The sequence below is a fragment of the Alosa pseudoharengus genome, unplaced genomic scaffold (assembly GCF_046254945.1).
Source record: "Alosa pseudoharengus isolate Yale_2024_CS ecotype anadromous, Long Island Sound unplaced genomic scaffold, YU_APseudo_1.1 YU_APseudo_1.1_scf_14, whole genome shotgun sequence".
Lineage (NCBI taxonomy): Eukaryota > Metazoa > Chordata > Actinopteri > Clupeiformes > Clupeidae > Alosa > Alosa pseudoharengus.
In genome coordinates, this window is record NW_027468609.1 from 10,830,601 (window position 1) to 10,845,401 (window position 14,801).

Genomic DNA, 14,801 nt, shown 5'->3' on the forward strand with positions numbered 1-14,801 from the left:
TCACTGCACTGGGTCTCTCTAACTCTCTAACTGTAAGGAGCTTACTGCTCCTCTGCCCCACCCTGCACACTGTCATGAAGCTGCCCTCATCATTACCATTATCATTGTTATTATTATCTTTATAATCATTGCTGTTAGTGACAATAATAACAACAACAGCCACAATAATACTAATAATAGATAGATAGATAGAAAGATAGATAGATAGATAGATAGATAGATAGATAGATAGATAGATAGATAGATAGATAGATAGATAGATACTTTATTGATCCCCAAGGGAAAATTCAAGGGTCTCAGTAGCATACAGACATCACACACAACATGCACTTACAGCAGAAATGGTAAACATAAGTATAAGTATAAACATATAACTAAACTCCACTGTACAATAAAGACAGTAGAAGATAAGAAAGATAAGAAAACTAACAAAACGAAATACTAAATACACTATATAAATTAAATTAAGAAAGTCCAATGTGCTTGAGGGTGATCACGCTTGTAGTGACAGGGCCGGGACTGGTAAGGTGCTAAAGGGAGTGAGTGTCATGGTGAAGGTGCAAAAAGTAGTCCAACATTAGTCCAACAGTGCAACAGTGCAAGAGTAAGGTCTAGAGACCAGCATAAATAATATGGACAAATAGGAGAGTAAAGTATAATGTAGACAAGGTAAAATAAAAAACTATTTCAGTGCAAGAACAGGTTGAGGTAATAGGGTTATAGCCATTCATTCATTCAGTATTGTAGCAGAAGCCTGACCGCAGCCATTGATCATGTGTGCTAATATAGCATGAAAAACAGTGTAGCAGTAAAACAGTAGTGAAAATATTAGGCTGTGTACATTAGTAAAACAGTAGTAAAGCAGTAGTGGGCAGTCAGTACTCAAACATGGAGAGGGTGGAGAGGCAGACAGACTAAGCAGAGAAGTCTATCTCTCCTCTTCCCTTTAGTGAGGCATTGAACAGTTCAATGGCCCTAGGAACAAATGACTTCCTCAGCCTTTCAGTTGTGCATGGCAGTGAGCGAAGTCTCCAGCTGATCAAGCTCTTTTGCTTTTTGATAGTGCTGTAGAGTGGATGACATTCATTGTCCAATAATAATACTAATAATAATAATACTAATAATAATAATAGCAAAAAAAATAAAATAAATATATATATATATATATATATATATATATATATTAATAGCAATAATAATAACTATTCTGCATGTAGAATAATTACATATAATGTATTACATATATTAAATAATAAATGAATAAATAAATCTTTGTCATCAGTCTTCACATCATCATCATCATAATGGGCATCATCATCGTCATCCTTGTTATCACAGCAACAGCAATCACAATAACAAGATCTGATGTTCAGCTTCCATAAGATTTTATGATTATGTAAGAAGTTTTTTGCTGCGTGAATGAACATGATGTATAGCACTCGACGTATGTGAAGGCAGCATGAGGTTCCCTACATGCCCTCTCAGGTCACTGTCAGGGCTGGTCAGGCTCAAGCCACTGCGTTGCTGGAGGGTTAGTGAGGTAAGACTGTCAGAGCTGCTGCCATCTTGGGTTCGATTCCTAGCTGCCACCTTTGTGCCCCCAAGCAAAGCACTTAACCCCGGGGTGCTCTAGGGGACTACGTGTTCTATGGGACAGGGTGTTCTATGGGACAGGGTGGTCTAGGGGACAGGGTGCTCTAGGTGCTCTAGGAGAGAGGGTGCTCTAGGTGTTCTAGGGGACAGGGTGTTCTATGGGACAGGGTGGTCTAGGGGACAGGGTGCTCTAGGTGCTCTAGGACAGAGGGTGCTCTAGGTATTCTAGGGGACAGGGTGTTCTAGGGGACAGGGTGCTCTAGGTGCTCTAGGAGAGAGGGTGCTCTTGGTGTTCTAGGGGACAGGGTGGTCTAGGGGAGAGGGTGTTCTATGGGACAGGGTGGTCTAGGGGACAGGGTGCTCTAGGTGCTCTAGGAGAGAGGGTGCTCTAGGTGTTCTAGGGGACAGGGTGTTCTAGGGGACAGGGTGCTCTAGGAGAGAGGGTGCTCTAGGTGTTCTAGGGGACAGGGTGTTCTAGGGGACAGGGTGGTCTAGGGGAGAGGGTGTTCTATGGGACAGGGTCTTCTATGGGACAGGGTGCTCTAAGGGAGAGGGTGCTTTACATTAATTCTAAATACATTAATTGTTTTGTTTTGTTTTGAGTCCTGTGATGGAATACTGGAAGCCTTCTAGTTCCTGTGTGGATGTGCTCAGTAGAACGCAGGGATCATGGGAGACTGACGGCTCTTTTTGACATTTTGAGTGACAGGTTGGGCTGTGGGGGGGGGGGGGGACGCGACGCCAGTGTGTGACAGCCTGGTGGGAACCCAGGTGGAGCCGTCAGTCAGTGTGTGTGTGTGTGTGTTTGTGTGTGTGTGTGTGTGTATGTGTGTGTTTGTGTGTGTGTGTGTGTGTGTTTGTGTGTGTGTGTGTGTGTGTGTGTGTGTGTGTGTGTGTGTGTGTGTGTGTGTGTGTGTAGCACTGGGGGTAGAAGGCTAGGAAGGGCCCATGGCACATCACAGCATCCTACAGAGCACAGGGTGTGTCAGGGGAGACCCCATACAATGTCTCTGACACACACACGCACACACAGATATACACTAACTAACTAATGGGTGACTCACATACACCTCCTCCCCACCCTTGGTGGCAGGCCCCTGTGTGTGTGTGTGTGTGTGTGTGTGTGTGTGTGCGCGGTTGGCCTTCTGAGTTCGGGTGCGCGGGCGTGCAGGCTCCTGTGCGGTTGGCACACACTAGGCACAGGTGCTCTAAGGGACACACGGAAAGGGCAGACGTCCCAGGAGGTGATCATGATCAAGACTCGTCTTCAGGATTGATTGTGACGGCACCCAAGGAGAGCTCAGACAGCCTGACCTGGAGCCACAGGTAGCGAAAGGCTCAAGGATCAGGGCTCTGAATAGCTTCATTCAGCCACACAGTTGTGTAACCAAAAGCTTTTGCTTTCATGAAGATCCGCCACAAACACATGAGGTATTGACATGAGGTATTGACATGAGGTATTGACATGAGGTATTCAGACTTCTGCAGGATGTCTACAGTCCTGAGATGCACTACCTATAAGAATGAGCAGATTTGATTCATAGAAGAAAAAGCACACTTAACAGACATGGATTCAGTCATAATTGACATCAATTCAAACAATGACCTTTTACACTGTCCACTGTTTGTTTTGCAGAAGCAGTTCTCAGTGTCAAATTTAAACACATATTGCTATAGTGAATGAAAGACGTCGTGTTTCACAATGTGGATGTGTTTGAGTGTCAATGTGAGAGAGATCATGCTTTGTGGATGAAAGTTTGAGTGTACCAAATGAGGGTGTTTTTGAGTGCTGTACAAATTGAGGGCGTTTTTGAGTGCTGTACAAAATGAGGGCATTTGAGAGGAGGAGAGGAGAATATGAGTGGAGGAGAGGAGGATATGAGTGGAGGAGTGGAGAATATGAGAGGAGGAGAAGAGAATATGAGTGGAGGAGAGGAGAATATGAGAGGAGTGGAGGAGGATAGAGAGGAGAAGAGGAGTGGAGGATATGAGAGGAGGGGAGGAGAGGAGGAGGATAGAGAGGAGGAGTGGAGGAGAGGAAAGTTATAAGTGGAGATGTAGAGAGGGGGGAGGGGGATGATGTTTTAAGTGGAAGGGGAGAGAAGAGGAGAGGGGGATGATGTTCTAAGTGGAGATGAGGAGAGGGGAGATGGAGGAGAGGAGAGGGGGATGATGTTCTAAGTGGAGATGAGGAGAGGGGAGATGGAGGAGAGGAAAGGGGGATGATGTTCTAAGTGGAGATGAGGAGAGAGGAGAGGGGGATGATGTTCTAAGTGGAGAGAGGAGAGGAGAGGGGGATGATGTTCTAAGTGGAGATGAGGAGAGAGGAGAGGGGGATGATGTTCTAAGTGGAGAGAGGAGAGGGGGATGATGTTCTAAGTGGAGATGAGGAGAGAGAAGAGGAGAGGAAGCTGGGTGTCCTTGTCCAATTAGAGATGCGAATGAATCTTCCATGCGGAACCTTTCTTCTCTCCTTGAATATAAGGTGAATGTAAGGTTACATATATGTTGAATATAACCTCATTCCTGTTTGGTTAGCCATTGCCTGGCTGGGCCTCCATCATTTCTGGGGTGTAGGGAGGGGTGATGGAGCGGGTGGATGAGGAGCAGAGAGGAGAAGGGAGCGGGGACAGAGAGAAGAGGCATCAGCAGGGGGTAGGGAGGGGTGATGGAGTGGGTGGATGAGGAGGAGATGGGAGTAGGGACAGAGAGGAGAGGCGATCATTGGGAGTGCAGTGATGGAGATGGGGAGATGAAGAGAAGAAAGGAGGTGAGGGGAGGATGAGGAGAGAGGAGGAAGAATGAAGACAACTTGGAGAGAGGAGGAGAATGGAGGATGAGGAGGAGAAGTGAGGATGAAGTGAAAGGAAGAAAGGGGAGGGGATGGTGGGAAGAGTAGAGGGAGGAGAGGGGAGGGGAGGTGAGGAGAGGGGAGTAGAGGGGATGGGGAGGAGAGAGGATAGTAGAGGGGAGGAGAGAGGGGAGTGGGTGACCGGAGCAGGAGTGCTAGAGCAGAGTGATTACCACCTGTAGCTGCTGGAGGGAGGGAGGGAGGGAGAGAGAGAGGGAAAGGGAGAGAGGGAAAGGGAGAGAGAGAGGGAAATGGAGAGAGGGTGAGAAAGTCAGACAGAGAGCCCCAGGGGAGAGGGCAGCAGAGGCGGGCGGGTCAGGAGGAGCTGAAGGGGGGGGGGGGGCAGTTAGACTGTCCAGGGAGTGGGGAGGGCAGTTAGACTGTCCAGGGAGTGGGGCGGAGAGATGAAGAAGACTCAAAGCCATCAAACCGCACAGTGCACCTCTCACTAGACAACCGTAATTGAGCTTTTTCACATTCCTAAGAGACTCAGCAGCTCTGAATAATGTGTGTGTGTGTGTGTGTGTGTGTGTGTGTGTGCGTGTGTGTGTGTGTGCATGCGTGCGTGCGTGCGTGCGTGCGTTCGTGCGTGCGTGCGTGCGTGCGTGTGTGAAAGAGAGAGAGACAGAGAGAGAGAGAGTATAATACTAGATAGAGGTCCGGTGAAGCCTTGGACGAGCCAGTCCAGGAAATGTATAATCCAGGAGTCATTCTCATTCTCACAGAACCGCATAGCTATCCCTGGCCCTCATACTGTAGCCATCCCTGGTCCTCATAGCTATCCCTGGTCCTCATAGCTATCCCTGGTCCTCATAGCCATCCCTGGTCCTCATAGCCATCCCTGGGCTCGCAGCCCACATGGAGAGCATCCTCAGGGGCCCTCAAATCAGCTCGGAACCCCTAACACAGAAGAGGCTCCACTAGGATCGCTCTCACACACACGACACACTCTTTATCTCATACACACACACACACACACATAGGAGAGGTTCCACTGGGAAGGCTCTCACACACGACACACTCTCTCTCTCATACATACACACACACACACACACACATAGGAGAGGCTATAGTGGGAAGGCTTATTGAGGTACAATAGAATCAATGCTTCATAGAAATGCATAGATGCATACTGCACATCCCTACACAAACACACACACAGTAGACATGTGCATGTGTGTACACACACATGCGAACACACATGCACATACAACAAAAAAACCCACACACACACACAAAACATACATGTGGAAACACACTCTCGCATACACACACACATACACACACACACTCACAAACACACACACTGTGAGTTGGATGAGTGGGAGGACTCAAAAAAAGCCTCTCCACTTTGGCAGCTCCACCTACGCTGGGCAGGTGTGAGCAGGAAATCCCCAGGCTGTCTGAACCCAAGCCACACACACACACACACACACACACACACACACACACACACACACACACACACACACACACACACACACACACATACACACACACACACACACACACACACACAAAAGAGACCACACTGGCTCAAGAAAAACAAATCCTGCAGGGGAATTAACAACAACGACGACATCACAAAACAACACAACATTAAATTGACGGACAAAAGACACTGCATAGGAACAGGAAGAACAAGTACTGCAACAACAATAACAACACAATACTACAGTAACGGTACAACACACAGAATAAAGGAGAATCAGGATGAATCACACAAACACACAAATATAACATTGACAGTATAACATCAAATACACAAAATAACATTGACAATATAACATCAAATATAATATAATATATTTGACGTTATAGTGTCCATGTTATATTTGTATATGTTGTATTTATGTATATGTCCATCTTGTATTTGTATATGTATATGTCCATGTTATATTTGTATATTTGTATATATTTATATATGTATCCATATATTTGTATATATGTAGGCTGGCTCAAGTAGAACACATTCTGTAGAGGTTACAACAGCAGAAAACAAAAAGAAACCTTGCAGTGGCAGCAAAAACTATAAGAGCAGTGGCAGGCGAACATAACACCAGCTATCTCTCTCTCTCTCTCTCTCTCTCTCTCTCTCACACACACACACACACACACATACACACACCCACACACACACATACACACACCCACACACACACAGGACGGCAGATAAGCACGTGTTGACATTCTTAGAGGAGAAGAAGAGAGGAGTTTATGGAGAAAGGGGAGGAAGAGAGGAAGAAAAGAAAAATGGGGGAAAGAGGAGGAGGGGGTGGAGAAAGAGAAAAAAAGAAGAGAAGAGGAGGAGAAGAAGAGAAGAAGAGAGGAATGGTTTTAAATGAGAAGAGAAGAGAGGAATGAGAAGACATGTTGGGTATGCAGTGCAGTGATGATCTCCCACCACCGGTCTGGAGTGGAGTGGTGCCATTAATAAACCCAGAGCCATCCCACGCATGAGGCATTTCCATAACAATGTCATTCCGCAGGAATCGCTCAAGAGCTGACATGACCAAGGAGAACAGGATGGGAGAGAGAGAGAGAGAGAGAGAGAGAGAGAGAGAGAGGATGAAGTGATGAAGAAAAGCAGTCGGAAGATAGGGAAGGAGATGTGGGGAGAGAGAGAGAGGAAGAGTGGAGGGAGAGAGAGGGATGGAGAAGAAAGGAAAGTAGGGGGGGGGGGGTTAAAGAGACACGTGGAAGGTTTCATGAGAGCCCACTCTAGGAATCATTCCTCCCTTCACAGCTTTCAAGCTGGAGCCTGTTCCTCCCTGGTCCTTCACTGGTCTCTATACGTGAGCCTGTTCCTCCCTGGTCCTTCACTGGTCTCTATACGTGAGCCTGTTCCTCCCTGGTCCTTCACTGGTCTCTATACGTGAGCCTGTTCCTCCCTGGTCCTTCACTGGTCTCTATACGTGAGCCTGTTCCTCCCTGGTCCTTCACTGGTCTCTATACGTGACTGATGGAATGACCAGAGGCAGTGCTTCTCACTCCAGAGGGGTGTGTGACGGAGCAAGGCTACTGGCTTACACATGTCGTAACCGACGCTCTCCACACAACACATCACTTTAGAAACAACAGCTGCTCAGTTAGTGCAGTGCCGTGTTCTTGTAGAGATCAGTCCCATAGTTACCCTGTACATTAATACACTATCAAAACGATTGTTAGTTGCAGCCCTACTCAACACACACACACACACACACACAACCTGCCAGTCACATGAAAAAAATCTTAGCTACAACACACACACACACCGACACACACACACCGACACACACACACCGACACACACACACACACACACACACACACACACACACACACACACACACACCGACACACACACACCGACACACACACACACACACATACAACGTGCCTGCTTCATGTAAATATCTCTTAGCTGCAACACACACACCGACACACACACACACACACATACAACGTGCCTGCTTCATGTAAATATCTCTTAGCTCAGTGGTTCTCAACCTTTTTTGAGCAAACGCCACCCTGACCTTACTTTGATCCTCTGGTGCCCCCCCCCCCCCCACACACACACACACACACACAATAAAAAAAAATAAAAAACATACAACCCTGGGTAGACTATAGGCCACTCACACTCATGCTATATTGCTTAAATAACAAAAAACGAGCCCATTTCGCTACTGTTTTGGTTTCTTCTGGAATTATAAGAAAATGTGTGGACAGTGGAGATGGCCTCTTTTATTGCCGGAATTACCAGAGACTCACAGTGAACGGTAAGCCAGACTTGGCAATTAATAAAGCAATATTATAAGACGCCACCAACCTGGGGCTGGGGCTGGGGGACGTGAATCCGGGCGTGTGCAGGCCCGAACTGCACTGTACGACCACTGAGCATAGATAAACAGTAAAATGTAGCTGGGACGGTAGAGGGGTTAGAAACCCATGAATGAAAATAGCCTATTTATTTCAGGTAGCCTATTTTCGCACCAAAAATATGTGAAAACCATGAAAGTTTAAAATGTAAAAAAAAAACCTCTCACGTTGCCAGCGCCCCCCTAGGTTATACGAACGCCCCCCATGGGGCGGTACCGCCCCCGTTCAGAAACCCTATCTTAGCTGCAACACACACACAACACACACACACACACAACATGCCTGCTTCATGTAAATATCTCTTAGCTGCAACACACACACCAACACACACACACAACATGCCTACTTCATGTAAATATCTCTTAGCTGCAACACACACACCAACACACACACACACAACGTGCCTGCTTCATGTAAATATCTCTTAGCTGCAACACACATACACACACAACGTGCCTGCTTCATGTAAATATCCCTGAGCCCAGACTCCACTCTCCTCATTGGCTGCACCCAGCAGCACTTATTCGATCTGACAGCCTGGGCTTGTTATGCTACAGAACCCCCCTCCCCCAGGGACGAGGGATGTTGACCAACCCCAGGATCCAATCCATCATGTACCCCCTCGCACACACACACACACACACACACACACACACACACACACACACACACACACACACACATACACGCACACTTACACACACACACACACACACACACACACATTCCCCAAAGGCAGTCTGCCAATTTTCTAATCCACACTCGCCTGTCTCATAGCTCATGACAATGAAATTTTAACTGAGTTGTCGCGGTGAGATATGTGTGTGTGTATGTGTGTGTGTGTGTGTGTGTGTGTTCTACTCCTGCACATGCTTGGTTTATGCTTTGGTAATTTACACAGACAGATGTAGACTGGCTGCAGTGATATGAATGAGGAATGTGTGCACCTGTATGTGCGTGTGCGTGTGCACACATTTGGTGCAGGACTCATTGATTCGCTTTTATAATGTACACTACTGGCAGAAGCAGCCTGGAAGAATCCAGTGACTTTGTGTGTGTGTGTGTGTGTGTGTGTGTGTGCCAGCATTCACCTCCACCAGTCACAAACAACAACACCAGTCACAACCAACAACAACCAGTTACAAACAGCATGCGTCACAAACAATAACCCGACACAAACAACACCACCAGTCACAAACAACACCAGTCACAAACAACAACAACACCAGTCACAAACAACAACAACACCAGTCACAAACAACACCTGTCCTAAACAACAACACCTGTCAATGAATCCACAGAAAAAAAACACGGAAAAATCACCACGACCCAGTCTTTATAATCCACAAACCAAAAAGGAAGTAATCCACAAACGAAGAATCCACAAAGAAAGAAAAACACGCTGTGTCCGCGACACAACCTCAGCAACCCAAAAATAGATCAGCCTTACCGGTTTCCAACGCGGCAACGATCGCATTAGGTCCTTTTTCGTTCGTTAAAACGGTGTGGCTTTTAGCTATTTCCACAATTAGCTTTATGTTCCAGTCGGCCGATATCTCAGGTCTCGCTTAGACTCCCCAAGCATTTTTTCGCCTCTCTCTCCTCTTCTCGTACCCCATTTAAACCCATTCAAAAGTTCCTGCATCCACTAATAGGTGCGTCAGCTGACGCGTTAGACAATCAGCTGACGGGTTTGACAGCCAGCTGATAAGTGCGTCATCTGACGCATTAGACAATCAGTTGACGGGTTTGGCAGACAGCTGATAGGTTTTCCCACCCCATGAAAACCAAAGAAAACATACAGACAGTATTCTGTTACAGGCCCACAGGTACATATAAAGAGTGGAAATAGAACAATGTGGAAAACACTTATTACCTGGTTACTAATTATTGTCTGACCAGGTTTATTAGTGAATCCTATATAAATTATGTGGCGGTGCTACACCTTTACTTTATGAAACTTTGCCAGGTATTTATTGTATAGTAACAGTTTTAGAAAAGCAATAAGCCACTCGAGTCTATAGGTTACGCTGATTCTACAACAGATAAGGGGGGTTTTAGCCCCTTAGCTGTTGTAGAATCAGCGTAACCTACGGCCTCTCGGGGCTTATTGCTTAATTTGTTTGCCGACTGTAGAGCTCCCTCTAGAATCGTGATGTATTTATATGTTACTCTGCTATTATAAATAGCAAACTTCTTGTAACTTATCCCCCCTGTACACAATGCAAATGCTTTTGTTGTGAAGGTGAAAGATTAACAGCCAAAAACTATTTCCAAACTGCTATATCTACTGACAAGGTAATGTTTCACGATTCTCGCGAGATCTGCCGGGGTGCCGCTCTTGGAAGCTTTGCTAGGTGAACAATTCGCCTATTACAAGTTCGTTTACCATCAAATTGGCTTTGTAAAGGTGAAAATGTTGCATAGTGTACCTTTAACGCTGTCCAATCTAACTAATGACCAGTCACGTTAACACTATCCAGTCTAACTAATGACCAGTCACATGTTAAGGCTATCCAGTCTAACTAATTACTTGACTACAAAACAACACAACAGCCATTTTATTGCTGTCCAGTCTCTCTGAGTGAACTAACAAAACATAACAGCCACATTTGAATGCTGTCCGGTCAGTTTAATCACAGATGGAACGGCACACAGCAGGCACATTAGCGTGATGTTCATTAAATCTCATCCCATCAATGAGGTAAACCTCGGATGTTCCGGTCAGCAGAGGCCGTCGAGCACAAGATATTCCACCCACTGGGTCACAGAAATCTCACACACAGAAACAAAGACTTCTGTACCACACTGAAAACAAGCTAAAGGAGAGAGAGAGAGAGAGAGGGGGGGAGAGAGAGGAAGAGAGAGGGGGCAAAGAAAGACTGGATGAGTGGATGAGAGAAGATGAAGGTAGATAGAGAAGGAGAGAGGGGGATAGAGAGAGAAAAGAAGAGGGAGACGTGGGAGGGGGGGTTAGAAGGTAAATGTGAAAAAGGGAAAAAGGGAGGGCATGAGAGAGAATGAGAGAGTGGAGGGACAGAGAGAAAGAGGAGGAAGGAGAGGGTTAGAGATAGAGGACAAGAGAGAAGGCTGAAGTGAAAGAGAGGAAAAGAGGGGGATATGAAGTAAAAGAGAGAGGAAAAGAGTGAATAAGAGGGGGATGTCACTCTTAACAAAGAGAGGGTGCAACCTCATACCTGACACCTCCTTTCACAGGTCAGTAAGCAGGCTCTAGTGTGTCACCCCCAGGGACCTGACAGCCAATCAGGTTGAAGGAAGGAACACTGTACTGAATAGCCGAGGTCGACTCAGATCAATAGAGCGTCTCTCATTAAGTTACAGCATGGGTCTCTAGGCATGCACACACACACATACACACACACACACACACATACATACACACAGGCCCCATGTCAACACAGAGCACCTCACCAGCTCAAATAACACTCTTATTACTTTGGCTGTGGGTTTTGTGTGTCTGTCTGTTATGTAAGTGAGAACATAACATTAACTGTTTATTTACAAGACCAAACAAAGTCTCACAATTTGCGCTTATTATTATTATGACATGGTATTTCCTTTCCTTTGTTGCCTGTATGTTGAGCCAATGATTCCAACTGTATTGTGTTTCCTGTAATATGACTCAGTCATGTAGAGAATGGTGCTAGTTCTAGTCTTTTCAAGCTTCATTTCCCAGAAACCAGAAACTAGACACGCCAACGTTTTTTGGAAAAATGACCTAATTTGCCATGCCAGAGCTATATAAGAAGATACACACCCTTTTCTTCTCTGTGCTTACAATAGCCCAGTCTGACACTGTTAGCCTAGCTTAGCATAACTCACTGGTAGTGGGTTGGACCAGTTTGCCTGGTCTAACCAACTTAGACCAGTTCTATGGCGTGGTCCTTTAATGTCTCCACGGGAGGGGATGTTTGGGCTGAAGGTGGATGTTAGGCCTGAATGTAATGGACTCTATTGTCTTCTGTCTTTCCAGTCTGAAGACCACTCTGAAGAAGAAGATATCCAACGACATTGTGGATCTCTCTGGAATCCCGCTGTCAGGTCGAGATGTCCAGCGGGTGGCGCTGTACCTGCAGGACTGCATCGCACCGGTCACAGCAGTGGACCTGAGCTTCACCGAGCTGCAGGACGAGAGCCTCCGGCTGCTCCTGCCCTCGCTGAGCGCCCTCCCCAAGCTCACCACGATCGCCGTCAACGGCAACCGCCTCACCACGGCCGTGCTCAAGGACCTCATGGAGGCGCTGAAGGAGCGCCGGCAGTTTCCCAAGCTGGCCTGGATCGACCTGGGGAACAACATGGACATCTTCACGCTGCCGCAGCCGCTGCTGGTGTCGCTACGGCGACGGTTCGGTACGAGGAGCAGCCTGCCCACCATCCATGAGTTCGCAGACGACGACGAGGGCAGCGCCGGCCAATACCGGGTGGAGATGTCCACCGAGGAGCCTAGCATGTTCGAGGAGGACGAGGAGGAGGAAGAGGAGGTGGTGGAGGAAGAGAGAGGGGGGGTTGAGGAAGAAAGAGGGGTGGTGGAGCAGAGGGAGGTGCTTGTGGAACAGAGGGATGTGGAGATGGAGGTGCAGATACAGGTGGAGCTGAGACTGGTGGATGTGAGTGAGGTGCAGATGACACCAACGAGAGAGGTGGAGATGAGACAGGTGGAGGAGAAACAGGTCGATGTGAGACAGGTGCAGGTGAGACAGGTCCTGATAGAGGCACCAATTAGAGAGGTTTTGATGGAGGCACCAATTAGAGAGGTCCTGGAGGCACCAATTAGAGAGGTCCTGACAGAGGCACCAATTAGAGAGGTTCTGATGGAGGCACCAATTAGAGAGGTTCTGATGGAGGCGCCAACGAGAGAGGTTCTGATGGAGGCACCAATTAGAGAGGTCCTGATGGAGGCACCAATTACAAAGGTTCTGATGGAGGCACCAATTAGAGAGGTCCTGATGGAGGCAACAACGATAGAGATGGAGATGAGACAGGTCAAGGAAAAACATTTAGTCGTTAGACAGATGGAGGTGACACAGTTGGAGGTGAGACGGGTGGAAGAGAGACAGGTGGAGGAGAGACACTTAGACGTTAGACAGATGGATGTGGGACAGATGGTGGAGGTGAGACAGTTAGAGGACAGACAGGAGAAGATGCGAGAAGTGCAGATGAAGACGCCAGAGAGTCAGGTGGAGGTGAGACAGGAAGAAGTGAGACAGATAAGGTAGGTGGAGATGGAAGCACTGGAGAGACATGTGGGGGTGAGACAGGTGGGGGTGAGACAGCTAGACTTAAGACAAATGGGGGTGAGACAGCTGGAGTTGCAGAAGGCGCAGGTGCAGGACAGACAGCAGGAGGTGAGACAGCAGGAGGTGCAGCTGGATGACAAGCTATAGGATTGGAGGGAGGCAAAGTGCAGGTGGAGGTGGATATGGGGATGGAGGTGGCGGTGGCGGCCGACCCAGCGGGGGACTCATGGGGGGCAGAGCAGGAGGTTAGGGGCAGCGTCAGTTTACTGCATTGCAAGAGGTGATTCCTCCCTCCCCCTCTCTCTCCATACATCCGTCCCTCTCTCTCTCTCTCTCTCTCTCTCTCTCTCTCTCTCTCTCTCTCTCTCTCTCTCTCTCTCGCTCTTTCTCTCCTCTTTCTCCTTGTATCTGTACGTCCTGAGGGAGCTGCTGTTGAGCACTTGTTAGTTTTGGGGTGGCTTTGCCCTAATCCTCGTTCCTGGAGTGGTCATCCTTCGGTAGAAATGATATTCCAGGGTTGAGGCGCAGGGGGCGCTGTGTGCTCCTCTGACTCCGCCCTGATGAAGCTGACCTCTCCTACTGCTCTCCAGTACTGGGAAGGAGACTCTTGTCCTTCTCGAAACCTCCCTCAGCATGGTTATCCATAACCAGGGGGAACCAGGGAGTCTGCAGGAGAACCGCGTCCTCCACCGACATCCCTGTGGGGCTGCCTAAAGCCCCACAGCAAAGGAAACAGAACGAGGCGAAGATGGTCAGATGGTTGGGGTCAGATCTTGGACTCCATACTGCCCCAGCACCTCTCCCCCCTTTTACCCCCTCCCTGCTGCTCAGGGTGGACATTCAGCTGCCCCCCCCCCCCCCCCCCCCCCATGACTCTGACCTCATGTTCTGGTGCACACACACGCACACACACACACACACACACACACACACGCAAACATACACACACACTTCCCACTGTAGAGGATTCTGCCTCTGGCATGCCGGAGTCTCTGATTCATTACAACAGCCCTTCAAAGCAAGCAGTTTCACTGCAAAACTACACAGCCCAGAATGCAATTCTCCTAGCCAGAAGTAGCTGTACTGTCTATGAGCAATAGTGTTGCTTTGAAACCATGGGTAAATTAAGACAGAAAGCTTAGGGGGAGAAACTCACCTGTACACTCACAGGCTTCTCTACAAACATGGTGTGTGTGTGTGTGTGTGTGTGTGTGTGTGTGTTTGTGTGTGTGTGTGGC

At 47.7% G+C, this 14,801-nt stretch overlaps 1 protein-coding gene across 1 annotated transcript in view; it reads left to right on the top strand.

Annotated features, from left to right (window-relative positions):
* The window catches only part of lrrc75bb (leucine rich repeat containing 75Bb), a 47,566-nt gene extending 34,024 nt beyond the window's left edge, over nucleotides 1-13,542 (top strand). The window contains exon 4 of the mRNA XM_076283193.1: nucleotides 12,300-13,542. Coding sequence (XP_076139308.1) covers nucleotides 12,300-13,542 — 1,243 coding nt within the window. The remainder of the gene's footprint in view (nucleotides 1-12,299) is intronic.
* The last annotated feature ends 1,259 nt before the right edge of the window (nucleotides 13,543-14,801 follow it).